General features: G+C 44.3%; 1 protein-coding gene across 4 annotated transcripts in view; it reads left to right on the forward strand.

The window, feature by feature from the left end:
• Window positions 1–12,252, forward strand: part of LOC140471076 (formin-like protein 3) — a 224,817-nt gene that overhangs the window by 144,838 nt on the left and 67,727 nt on the right. For 3 of the 4 annotated variants that reach the window (XR_011956846.1, XM_072566920.1, XM_072566921.1), the window contains exons 4-6: window positions 2,255–2,331; window positions 7,607–7,690; window positions 10,518–10,670. Coding sequence is in view for 3 of the 4 variants with exons in the window: in XM_072566920.1 (XP_072423021.1) it covers window positions 2,255–2,331; window positions 7,607–7,690; window positions 10,518–10,670 (314 nt within the window). In the remaining variant the exon portion in view is untranslated. The remainder of the gene's footprint in view (window positions 1–2,254; window positions 2,332–7,606; window positions 7,691–10,517; window positions 10,671–12,252) is intronic. The other variant, XM_072566922.1, reaches the window with a different exon arrangement.

Raw genomic sequence — 12,252 nt, forward strand, 5'->3', positions numbered from 1 at the left:
TCCTGCTTTCTCCCTATACCCTTTGATCCCTTTAGCCCTATGAATTGTATCTAACTCGTTCTTGAAAGACTGCTTTCTGTGGCAGAGAATTTCACAGGCTCACTCCAGGCTTCACTCTCTGGGTGAAGAAATTTCTCCTTCTCTCACTTCTTAAATAGTCTATTTTATATCCTCAGATTGTGACTGATGACCAACCGGTTGGGCCAAATGGTTTGTCTCTGTTTTGTAAATATCAAAATCATCCACAATTCTTTCTTTCATCATGGGCAGTAACAAAGAAGCCAATCATTAGAGAATAGACAGAAAGATGTAGAGGAAATGAGGGGCAAAATTGGTTTCTTGTTTTAAGGCGCAGATTCCTTTTTATCATCCATATGTTGTGCAAGAGTGTGGGTATGTGATTTATTTTCACACCGACATGTTTGGGTAGGGCAGCATTATCCTTTTATCTTTTTTCATTTATTCATTCATGGGTTGTGGGCTTTGCTGGCTGGGCCCACATTTATTGCCCTGTCCCTAGTTGCCCCTTGGGAGTGAGCTGCCTTCTTGAATTACTGCAGTCCATGTGCTGTAGGTAGTCCCACAATGCCCTTAGGGAGGGAATTCCAGGATTTTGATCTAGTAACAGTGAAGGAAGAGCAATATATTTCCAAGTCAGGATGGGGAGTTTCTTGGAGGGGAGCTTGCAGGGGTGGTGTTCCCATCTATCTGCTGCCTTTTTCCTTCAACAGCCCCTTCTAAACTCACAGCCAACCCCATCTTGAAGGACACGTTTGTGCATTATCAGAATTGGGTTCCTGAACTTGTTGTATACCTATTGCATGGTTATCATCCCTGTTATCATTGACCATTCTGCCTGTTTAACCCACGTCACTTGATGTAGATCACTCACTGGGTGTGATACAGGGCTGAAGGGACAGCCCTGGATCCTAATTTACTAGAGAATGTTCAACCTGAATTCAGCTGTCCATCTTCGAGAATCTACTGTAATGTCACTGTGTTTGCCATGTTATTGTTCAATTATTTACTCATTGGAGCGAAGAAGGATGAGAGGTGACTTGATAGTCGTGTACAAGATGTCAAGAGGCAGAGATGGAGCAGGTTGCCAGAGACTTTTCCCAGGGTGGAAATGTCTATCACGATGGGGCATAGTTTTAAGGTGATTGGAGGAAGGTTATGGGGAGATGTCCGAGGTAGGTCCTTTACTCCCACTGCTGGCAGTGCATTCCATGCACCCACCACTCTGTGTCGAGTCAGATCCATTTAGGGACATTTAAGCGCGTGAAGGGTATGTAGGTTAGTTTGATCTTCGAGTAGGATAAAAGGCCGGCACAACATAGAGGGCTGAGGGGCTTGTACTGTACTGTTCCAAGTTCTATTTTCCAGCTGTTTGTTGTGTGACTTCCTGGAGAGTTAGAAATGGCGATGTTTAGATCAAAGCTCAGCTCCAATCGATAACATCTTGCATTTATATTGTGCCTTTAATGTAATGACAGGTCCTAAGGGGCTTTACTCACAGGGCCATTTTCTTAAAAAAAAAGGACAGCAAGCCACATATGGAGATTTTGAGAGTGATGATCAGAAGCCTGGTCAAGGAGGAAGGTTTTAAGGAATATCTTAGAGGAAAGAAAGGTAGAAAAATGGGGAGGTGTCAGGAGGCAATTCCTTCAGCATGGTGTCTTGGCAACTATGGCACAGCTTGTCAATGGCAGAATGATTCACATCAGCAGCAGTCCAGAGAACCCAATTAGTTGAGTTCAGATATCTTGGAGTGTTGTTGGGTGAGGACATGTTGTAGAGGCAGGGAACGATGACGGAAACCAGGATGAGAACTTTAAAGCTGAGCTGTTGCTTAACCATGCCAGGGCGAGTTAAGACACAGACAGCAGAGTTTTGGATGCCATGCAGACGTAGGATGTAATGTGGAAGAGCAATAGGGGTCTGGTGGAATAGTTGATCTGGAGGCAACAAAGGCATGGATGAAGCCTCCCACAACTGACATGCTGAAGCAGCGAGAAGTTAAGCAATGCTATGGAGGTGGAAATAGGTGACTTTCATGGTGTAGTGGATATAGATCAGAACCTAATCTTGGGGTCAGATGTATTGCAAACAATCTGGTTTATAATTGTGCATTCACGGAGATATGGGTTGTGCCATTTTTCCTGTGCAGTTCATGTGGTCTTTTGTTAAATACCCAATGGAGAAATGAGCAAATCTACGCCCCACTCTAATCTCACTCCACTCTTTGTTGTAGAAATTCAGGCGCCGAGTGCAAGAATCAACCAAAGTGTTACGGGAGCTTGAGATCTCCCTCCGAACCAATTACATTGGGTGAGTATGCTGCTGTGGTCGGATTTCAACCTTTATTAGTAGAGCATTAGTTTGAGGATCGCTAGTTAACTGACATGACTGTGAATCCACCATCTACCCCTCAGTTGCCCCATAGTTACCAGAACAGCGTAACATGAAATTAGTGCCATTGGTTTTGTTTCTGAGCTTTCAGTCAGCAAGTGGCTTAAAAAGCACTCACTGTTGAACTGAAGCTCGAACTAGCTACTGCACACTTAAAAAGACAAAAGAATTACGTCTTGAAATTGGTAGAAGAAAGGGGCATTTCAAGGGTTAAGACAAATCAGAATGAAAAGGAATACAATCTGTTGAGGGTTGGGCACGGGAGTTAGTAGATGAATGGTGGAAACATAGTTCAGATATACCATTGTGCAGCCTCAATTACACGGCAGGCTGGGATCGAATGGCTGGGAGGAAAAGCCTCCCATTATCTGTGGTACAATGGCTTCCTGCAGACTGCTGAATCCACGAGATCAAGTGATAATGCTGGTCCCATGTAACAATCCTCTTGCAGATGGCAGAGTCCATCGCATTGCTGCATGGCCCACTTAACAGGATGTTTGGAGTGAAACAGTTGAGTGCGTGCGTCTTGCCCGGGAAACTGCTGAAAGCAGCCCGCTGATTGTTGCAGACGTCCCGCCTCATTGCATGCATCTCAAATACATTTTTAAATAATTTTACCAATGTTTATTGATATAGCATTTAAAAACTCCTTGGAAAAATAAGCCCAGCATCCTGTCCCTATAGGGGTCTTGCTTTTGGTATGGGTCCAGATTCTGCACTTGACCTCCCAAAGTGGTTTTCTTTCCTGGGTCGTTAGGGCTTGAGGCTGGGTCATTGAGGCTTTGACCAGTTTGTCAATGTCTGTCTTTCAAAGTCCTGGGTTTTCAGAAGATCAACTGGAAGCCGTACACCTGCACCTGATAGAAATGGTTACTGTACTGACAGCAGGGATTAGGGAACCAAGTGCTCTCAATTTTTATTTTAAGCCAAATTCTATATAAATCCTGGTCATGCACAGTAGGCTTGCCGGAAAAAGAGAATTGCACTTATCGTATTGCATCTCTCCCTCGTGCCTTGAGGTGTCTCTCAGATGATGAATTACTTTGGAGTGTGGTCATTGTTGCTGTGTAGGCAACATCAGCTATTTAGTTGTGTGTTGAGCATCAGAGAGAGAAAGGTGGGTTCTCACTTTGGATGAGGTCCTTTGTTTGACGAATTCTAAGGAGTGTGTTGTGCATTGTGCGTTTCTCCAAAGCTTCAATACTCCCACTGTCGGGTTCTTCAGCCCACATACCAGGCACTGATGGATGCACATAATTATCCGAATGGCATCTCCCATTTATCTTCAAATGTCAGAACATTAGCTTCACTTCAATCCCAGTCTATGCGGCATGTATTTCTTAAAAACTGCACTTTTTGAAAAAGGGCTGAAATTTAAAATAGCAAACACTTCCTGTCTGTTTAGATGTGTAATCCCACTTGACTTCCTGTCCAAGTGATTGTAGTTTTGGCTGTCCTTGTCACTACCTGTTTGTGGATGATGGGGGACTGGAGTAAATTCAGCTTAATTTACTTGTATAGAGGAGATTTTTCCCTTTTGGAAGGGGTCTTATTGGACAGTAACAATAAGCATCATAGTCATTTCTTTGCGGTTTTTACCAGTGCCTCCATTTCTCTTTGAAATTTGGAGAGTTGAGCTTTGCACTCTTTTCCAAGTGAGGTCCCACCAGGGTTTGGTGTCCCTTTGCACGTGGCACTGTGTATTGTACTGTTTAGGAGCTCACTTGGCAGCATGTTTGGAGAATGGCAGATGTGCAGTTCCTGCTTCCCTGGGAAGCTCTGTTGAAAGCTTTGTGGTGAGTGTAAACAGCGTGCGGTGATGCTGTACTGCAGAAGACTTCTTGACCAAATAACCATAAATGTGGCATTTGTTGACCTGGGGTGTGAGTTTCTGAATACCTGTCTGTTAATTCCATTTGCAGTTGGGCCTATCTTGTTGAGCTGCCTCTGTTTCCTGGCCCCTTTTCTTTGCCTTAAGCTACACCCTCTTCAGTGGGAGACTGACAACCAGCCTTCAGCGAGTTGTAGTAACAGTAAGGTCATCGGGTGCATAAGCACATTCCGACTGGTGCTCAGAGGTGCAGAGGAGATGGTCTTATCTTGCGCACTTCCCATCTTGTAACTTTTGTTGTCCATCAGAGAGTCTGTCGTCTTTTCAGCTTGTTCAGGGTTTCACACAGATGACGTGATTTCGCTGAAGGGACCCCTGCAGAGGGGGTCTGGGTGCATTGTCAAGCTGAATAGGCATGTCTTGTTGGTTATTTGTTGAACCACAGCGAAGTATTGTGATTTTTTTTGACTATGGGTGTTTAATCTGGTAAACATGCATCCGGCAAAGGAAGAGGCAGGAGCCAGTTAGTCTCCTACACTGGTAACTTCACAACACTTTGTACAGCATGTGTGCAGGCTACCTTTCTCTCTCAGGTGGAAAAGGGTTCTTGTAGTCATTTTTGATCGATTTGTTTGGACATTTCTGACTCCCCTCCAGGCCAGTTAGGACTTCAACCCAGATCGTCTGGGCCAGAGAGAGGGGCACAACTCCTGTACTACTAGCGTACAGCAATAAATTCTCATTCCCTGACTGGCAGTCCCAACAGCATTTGATTTCGTGGTGAATCATTTTGATTTTCTCCTTTTTTGTTTGAAAAGTATTGCTTCATCAAAAAGAGCAAGCATTAAGATGGAGGAGCCTTGTATCTGGCAGGATTTGAAAACAAAAGCTAACGGGAGCGGATGAAGGTGACGGTGTTGACCAACAAAACGAGGAGATAATTTACCTTCAGAAATAAGTTCCATTTTAACACACAAATAAAAATGGAGCCACAACAAAGTCTGTGATCTCATGTCACTTCAATTCCGCACATTAGGGTAGAAAAAGATTTGCCTGCAGCATACATCCGATCTGATGCTGGGCCTCCATTTCCTGCTCATTCCAGCGACTGCTATTTTAGGAAATGGCCACACTCAGCACGGTGTGCCAGAATCGAGTGACCATACACTGCACTGGGTACGTGGCCAGCACAGACGTGAAGGATCACTCCTGAACTTCACTTCATAATGGCGTGAGATGATGATGGGGAGGAAATGACCCATTTCCTACAAATTGCAACGTATTGGCACTTCCACATGATGGAAATTAATCGGCTGGTTGATTGTTCAAAGCGGCAGGATGTACTGGAGAAGCTCCTAATCTAAGGTTCAAATGCAGCCCAGGCACATGGGAGGAATCTCTCATCCGCCTGCAGCCTGGGTTTTTAAAATGGGAAAGTTATGGTTTTGAAATGTTCACTTTTAAAACTTTCATCCCTGTCTTCAAATCCCTCCATGGCCTTACAACTCTCCATCTCTGTTAACTCTCACAAGGCAGGGAGAGGGAGGGGGAGACATATACACACTGGGAGTGGGGAAAGAGAGAGAGAGAGAAAAAGAAAGATTTAGATGGAGAAGAAAGAGAGGGTGACAGAGTTGCATGAGGATGGGATGGTGGTGTAGGAGGGAAGTGAAGAGGGAGGAAATCCTGGCTTGCAACTCACAAATACTGGTACAGTAGCGCCTCGACGACCCGTTCACGTACAAATCGGTTTACGAACAGGATTGTACGTAAAATTTTGCTCCAACGTACGTACGAAATTCAAGGTACGAACGCAAAACCCCGTGTGCGACCACGTGGTTTCATTGTTCTGCTTTGCTACGCGCTTGTTGAACGCAAAAGCTCTCGGGCCCCGCGTGATCTCATTCAGTTCGTCTTTGGCGCGTGCGCTGTGAACAGCTGTCCAAGCATTCTTACGCTATCCGAACAATGGGAAAAATTGATTCAGTTCGCGAACCGGGTCCCGGAACGGATTAAGTTCATAAATCGAGGCGCTACTGTATATATTTTGCACTGCTCATGTCTCAGTGTGCTTTACAGCCAGTGAAGTATTTTGTGAAGTGCAGTCACTGTTGCACTGTATGAAACACAGCAAACTCCCAAAACAACAATGTGATAATGACCAAATCTCTTATTTTTGCGATGTTGATTAGCAAAGTGATGACCAGGACACTGAGAAGAACTCTAGAGTGGTGCTGGTGACATCCAAGGAGCAGGAGAATCAATGTTTTGGGCAAAAGCCCTTGGTCAGGAATGAGACTGTGAGCCAAGGGGGTGGTGAGATAAATTGTGTGGTGGGTGCTGGTAGGAAGGTACCTGAGAGTGCAACCCACACTAACCAACCGTACCACCCCGTGGCCAAACACTTCAGCTCCCCCTCCCACTCCTCAGAGGACATGCAGGTCCTGGGCCGCCTCCATCACACTCCCTAGCCACCTGATGCCTGGAGGAAGAACGCCTCATCTTCCGCTTTGGGACCCTCCAACCCCATGGCACCAGTGTGGATTTCACCAGTTTCCTCATTTCTCCTCCCCCCACCTTTATCCCAGTTCCAACCTTCCTACTCAGCATCACCCTCAATACCTGTCCCACTGTCAATCTTCCTTCCCACCTATCAACTCCACCCTCCTCGCCGACCTATTGCCATTATCCCCACCTGCATCTACCTATTGCACTCTCAGCTACCTTTCCTTCAGCCCCAACCACCTCCCATTTATCTCACCACCCCCTCGGCTCACGGCCTCTTTCCTGATGAAGGGCTTTTGCCCGAAATGTTGATTCTCCTGCTCCTTGAATGCTGCCTGACTTGCTGTGCTTTTCCAGCACCACACTCTCGACTCTAATCTCCAGCAACTGCAGTCTTCACTTTTGCCACAGAGGAGAACTCCCCAGCTCTTCTTTAAAACAGTACAGAAGCATCTTTTCTGCCCATTTGGCAGGGCAGAACTGGGCCTTGGATTAACTGCTCAATCAGCAGTGCAGCATTTCCTCAGTACTGCACTGGCTTGTTGGGTTTTGTTTAATGTTCGTCTCTGGAGTGGGACTTGAACCCACAATTCTCTCAGCCAGAGGCATCTGAAATATGGTTGAAGACAGCAGGGCCAGTGATAAAGGAGTGAAACGTGAATTGACCTCCGGCCACACTGTGAACACTGGTGGTATACATAGATTTTTCTTTCCAACACTGGTGGGTTATTGATAATTACTGTGCACTGACTGCAATCTGTTTTTAATCCTGACAGGTATAGCAGTGGCAGATTAAGGAAAGAGAACAATTAATATGTGCAATGACATCTTCAGTAAATATGCTTTATTCTCTTCTAGGTGGGTGCGGGAGTTTTTAAACGATGAAAATCAGGGTCTCAATGTGCTGGTGGACTATCTCTCCTTTGCGCAGTGCGGAGTTATGTAAGTAGCTGGAGGAAGGGTTGCCTGGTGTTATACTTTTCCATCTCCATTCTTCCACCTTTGTGTTTCTCAGAAAAAAAGTTCCATTTAAGGCTTCATTCTCTGCTTTTTCATTTCTAATCTCTGCTCTCCTTGAAACCTTTCAACAACAGAAGTTCAGTTACAGCAGATGTTAGGACTGGATGCATTAAAACTGCCTGAACAGTTAAGCTCCCTTGAATACGCTTGTGGTAAGTGAATTGTGTGGGAATATACTTCAATCTTGGGTGGCCCTTTAGCATGGAAGTTGTAACTTGTCTTCACATTCTTGGATTTAAATTCCAGTAATTTGCAGAGATTGGTTCTGACCCCCAATATAAATCCTTCCCGCCATCTTGAACTGAGGGCTTCTGTCAGCATGGTGCTTCCAGTCGAATGGGATAAGCAAGGTGACTTGATTTTAAACAAATAAGATCCTGACGGGAATTGATAGGGTGGCTGTGGTGAGGATGTTTCTTCTTGTGCAAGAATCTAGGATTAGGGCTCACTGTTTAAAAGTAAGAGGCCCTTGCCCATTTAAAATGTATGAGGTGAAATTTTTTCTTGAGTCTTTTGAACTCTCTCTTCCTCAAAAGGCGGTGGAAGCCAGCTTCTGAATAGCCAGATTCTTGGTAAGGAAGGGGGTGAAAGGTTATCAGGGGTAAGTGGCAATGTAGATTCGAGGCCAAAATCAGATTAGCTGCAATCTTATTGAATGACAGAGCCGATTTAAAGGGCTGAATGGCTTAGTCCTCCTCCTTGGTTGTATGTCGGTAAGCAGCGTGCCGCGCAAGAATCACCGATTCTGATTAAGTTGATCCCCAGGATCGTTTGCCTATTGCATTTTATCTCATTGGTAAATAACACTCAGCAGGTCCTGGATTATATTCCAGCAATTGCCATCTGAGATTTGGATGAACAAAGGTTTCTGTTTGCAGATTAGGCTTCCCTCGTCTAAGAGATTTTCCACAGATGGTGCCACATTACTCCACCAGTTTATTAATCAAGTTTTTCAATTTAGATTTTAAGCAAGATTTTTGTGGTTATTTTTTGTAGTTGAATTTGACTTAATGGACTGTTGACCTTTATTACAAATGGGATGGAGTATGAAAGTAGGGAGGTGTTGCTCTAACTCTAAGATGTTGGTGAGACCACATCGGGAGCACTGTGCACAGTTTTGGTTATCTTACTTTAGGACGGATGTACTTGCATTGGAGGCAGCTTAGGGAGTGTTCACTGGGGATTGTCTTATAAGAAAGGTTTGAGCAGGCTGAGTCTATGGCATTGCCGTTTAGAAGAGTCTGAGGTGATCTTATGAAAGCTTGGTAGCACCTGATGATGAGAGGTTGTTTCCCCTCATGGGGGAGTATGGAACAAGGGGCCACAAGTTCAGAATAAGGGATTGCTCACTTATGGTGGATATGAGGAGATTCAGGGGATTGTAAATCTTTGGAGTCCTCCACCTTGGAGAGGAAAGGAGGTTGGGAAATTGAGTTTATTCAAAGATCAGTTAAGCAGATCTTTGACCTATAGGCGACCTCAGGGGCAACAGGAATGCAGAGTTTAGATTGAGATCAGATCAGCCATGATCTTATTGGTTGACAGAGCAGGCTTGAGGGGCTGAGTGGTCTCCTTCAGCTTCATATGTTCTGAAGTAATGACCAGCTGGGTCCAATGTCATTATTTAATCCTGTCCAGTGCAGGACAGTCCCATAGATCAAGTGGTGTTCAAGTCGCCCACAAAACCTGGCAACTCGTTTCCTTTAGAGTTTACATTTCATATTGACTTGGATGTTCTGCATGTGACCTTGGCGGTTAGGAAAATGCTATGCTTAACACTGTTGCTTTATCTGTGTATGAGTCTTAAATCAGAATGCCATGATCTGTCTAAACCAGCAGCTGGAGAGATCTGGGGATTAATGGAACTGGGCAGTTAACTTCTACATGTGGCTGTCCCCAGACTTTGTGGCGTGCACCTCAGCATCCCACAGTGGCAAAAAGCATCAACACTTCAGTTATAAACTTCTGTTTTGTGAATTTTCCTGTGCTCCTATCTCAGGGGCTTTCTAGACCTTGGCAATGCCTTTCTAACAGGTTTTACAGCTCTACACTTTGGCATTCTGCATATTATGCTTCATTTCATCTTCACAGGCTCCTTCCCCTATTTTCCAAAGCTTTCCATAACCCTGGCTTTGAGTGTGAAATACATCTGAAGTAGTCTCGAGCATCTGACTGGCATCGACCCATCAGCTTTCCACATTTTTTTGAGCTTTTCCACAATGGACCTCCCTCCTCTTTTGCATTTGGGTATTTTTTTTGTGTCTAGGTAATGACCATCGGGCTCTGGAAAGAACCAGTCTCTGCGCAAACAGGTAGGGAGATTGATCCACACTGAGCAGAAATGCCACTTTCTTTGAACTGAATCTTACTAGAGCAAGCCCTTGTAGTGCTCTTAATCTTGCACGGGGCTGATATTGCAGGTGAGAAGTGGTATAAAGTATGTTTTGTCACATTTATTCTCACCAGTTCAATTTGTTCTTATTGGAACAGTGTGATTAAGGTGACTGTGGAAAATTCCTGAAGTTTAAAGAAATGTTCAAATCTTGTGGGAAAACAATCAGTGCAAAGCTCCTTAATCCTCATTTAAACATTCAGAGACTGCCATTTAAAGGGTAGTATACCCTTTTTTTTTCCTGTTAATGATATGAAACAGAAATAGGCACATGGCGATTCTGTACTTAAAGGGGCTACATGTCAATCAGTGTGGACGGGGGTGATCAAAAGACATTTTTATCCCATTGTGACCTAGGTTTGACTTTGACCTTGTGGAGAATGGTGATGATGGTGCCCTCGACAAGTCGAAACCCTGGGGCAGGTCTATAGAAGATCTGCACCAGAGCAATGTCCTGCCCCTGGCTTTCAGCAACAGCCTCTCTCGCTCTGCCAGGCAATCTATCCTACGGTATGTATTGCTTGGCTTCTAACAGACACACAGGGATGCAATGAGTACTTAACCTTCCCAACCCAAGGTCTGCACACTGAGGAATGTTCATTGGTTTTCCTATTGGTGGCACTATTAGCTAGGTTGAGGTGTGTAATGAGAATAGGCCAGATTTCGCTGCTGTAGTCTGTTATACTTTAGCCTTGCACCATTGGCACTTGGGTTTGCGTCCAGCCCAGGCTGACAAAATGATAATCTGCTAGCTATAAGGAGCCAGTGTGTAATGTCTTTGGGCCATTCCTATCCAGCTCCACGGTATAACATTCTATGTAATTGGCATTTTACTTCATAAAGAAGACTGGTGCAGTAGGAGATGCTGGGTAGTAATGTTTAGGACCAAGTTAGCTTTACTCTGTCTCTGGTGCATCTGACCTGGGATTTGGTATCTTGATGGCAGTAATAGGTGGATTTAAACAGAAGGGGGGAAAATAAAGAATCGTTATTAAACTTGAGCATGAAAATTAGAAGTGTGTTTTCTAAAATAGTCCAATTATTTGCACACTATCCACAAAAATTGCAGTTTTTTATTAAATGCCCTCAACCTCTGCAAGACGTTAGTCTCAGTCACAGCCCCCAACTCCATGTGCTTTTCAAAGTTAAATCCAGGTTTCTCTTTCATTTACTATCTTCCACCAATCCTATCCTGGCCCTGGTTTTATTGTTCCTGATTGGCATGAGAGAGAGAGATTTGAGCTGAACATCTGGAACACATGTGGGCATTTATGCAGCAGCTGTATATTCAGTGGGGGTATGTTCATAATTCTCTGTCAGGGGCAATTCTGTCGGTAACTGTGTTCCAAATTTAAATCTAGCTTTCTTTTCAGTGTTCTGGCCTTTGTTGCAGCAAAGTAAAATGCACATGCTAAGTGTGAAACTACAGAGAATAAACAAAATGCTGCTGTCTCTCAAACATGAAAGAATGCGTAGTGCTGAATAAATGAATTCCACAGTCTTTATTTAGATTGATCTTTTCTTCAGTATATACATCAGTTAGTTTGATGTTCACAGTTTTTGTAGGCATAGTTTCCTTTCCAACCTTCTGAAAGGAGGGGACAGTTCAAAAATCATTGAAAATCTTTCAAGACCCCTGCCTTTTTTCACATGTGAACATGCCCACGATTGTCAACAGGCTGTTTGGGCACAAGAGCGATTATCACAGGCAGTGTTGACCACAATAAAACAAAGTGTTGGAGCAACTCTGAGTAAGAGTCATCCTGGACTTGAAACATTAACTCTCTCCACAGACCTGCTGAGTTTCTCCAGCAGCATCAGTTTTCCAGATCTCCAGCATCTGGAGTATTTTACTTTTATTTGAATGCTGGCTGCACTTCAGCCATCCAGCAACAGTCACTGGATAATGATCAGGAGTGAGGGATAGTGACTTCTTTTGAAAGTTGCCAACTCTGGTTGAATGTATTCCAGGAAGCTTCATCACTACGACATGATCTACCACCTCAAACTGTCCCACTTGTACCACTGGTTTCCCAAAATATCCATCCTAACAGACACACAGGGATGTCTTCACAAACCAATTGGAAAGCCA

Source organism: Chiloscyllium punctatum, chromosome X, assembly GCF_047496795.1.
Source record: "Chiloscyllium punctatum isolate Juve2018m chromosome X, sChiPun1.3, whole genome shotgun sequence".
Taxonomy (NCBI): Eukaryota; Metazoa; Chordata; class Chondrichthyes; order Orectolobiformes; family Hemiscylliidae; genus Chiloscyllium; species Chiloscyllium punctatum.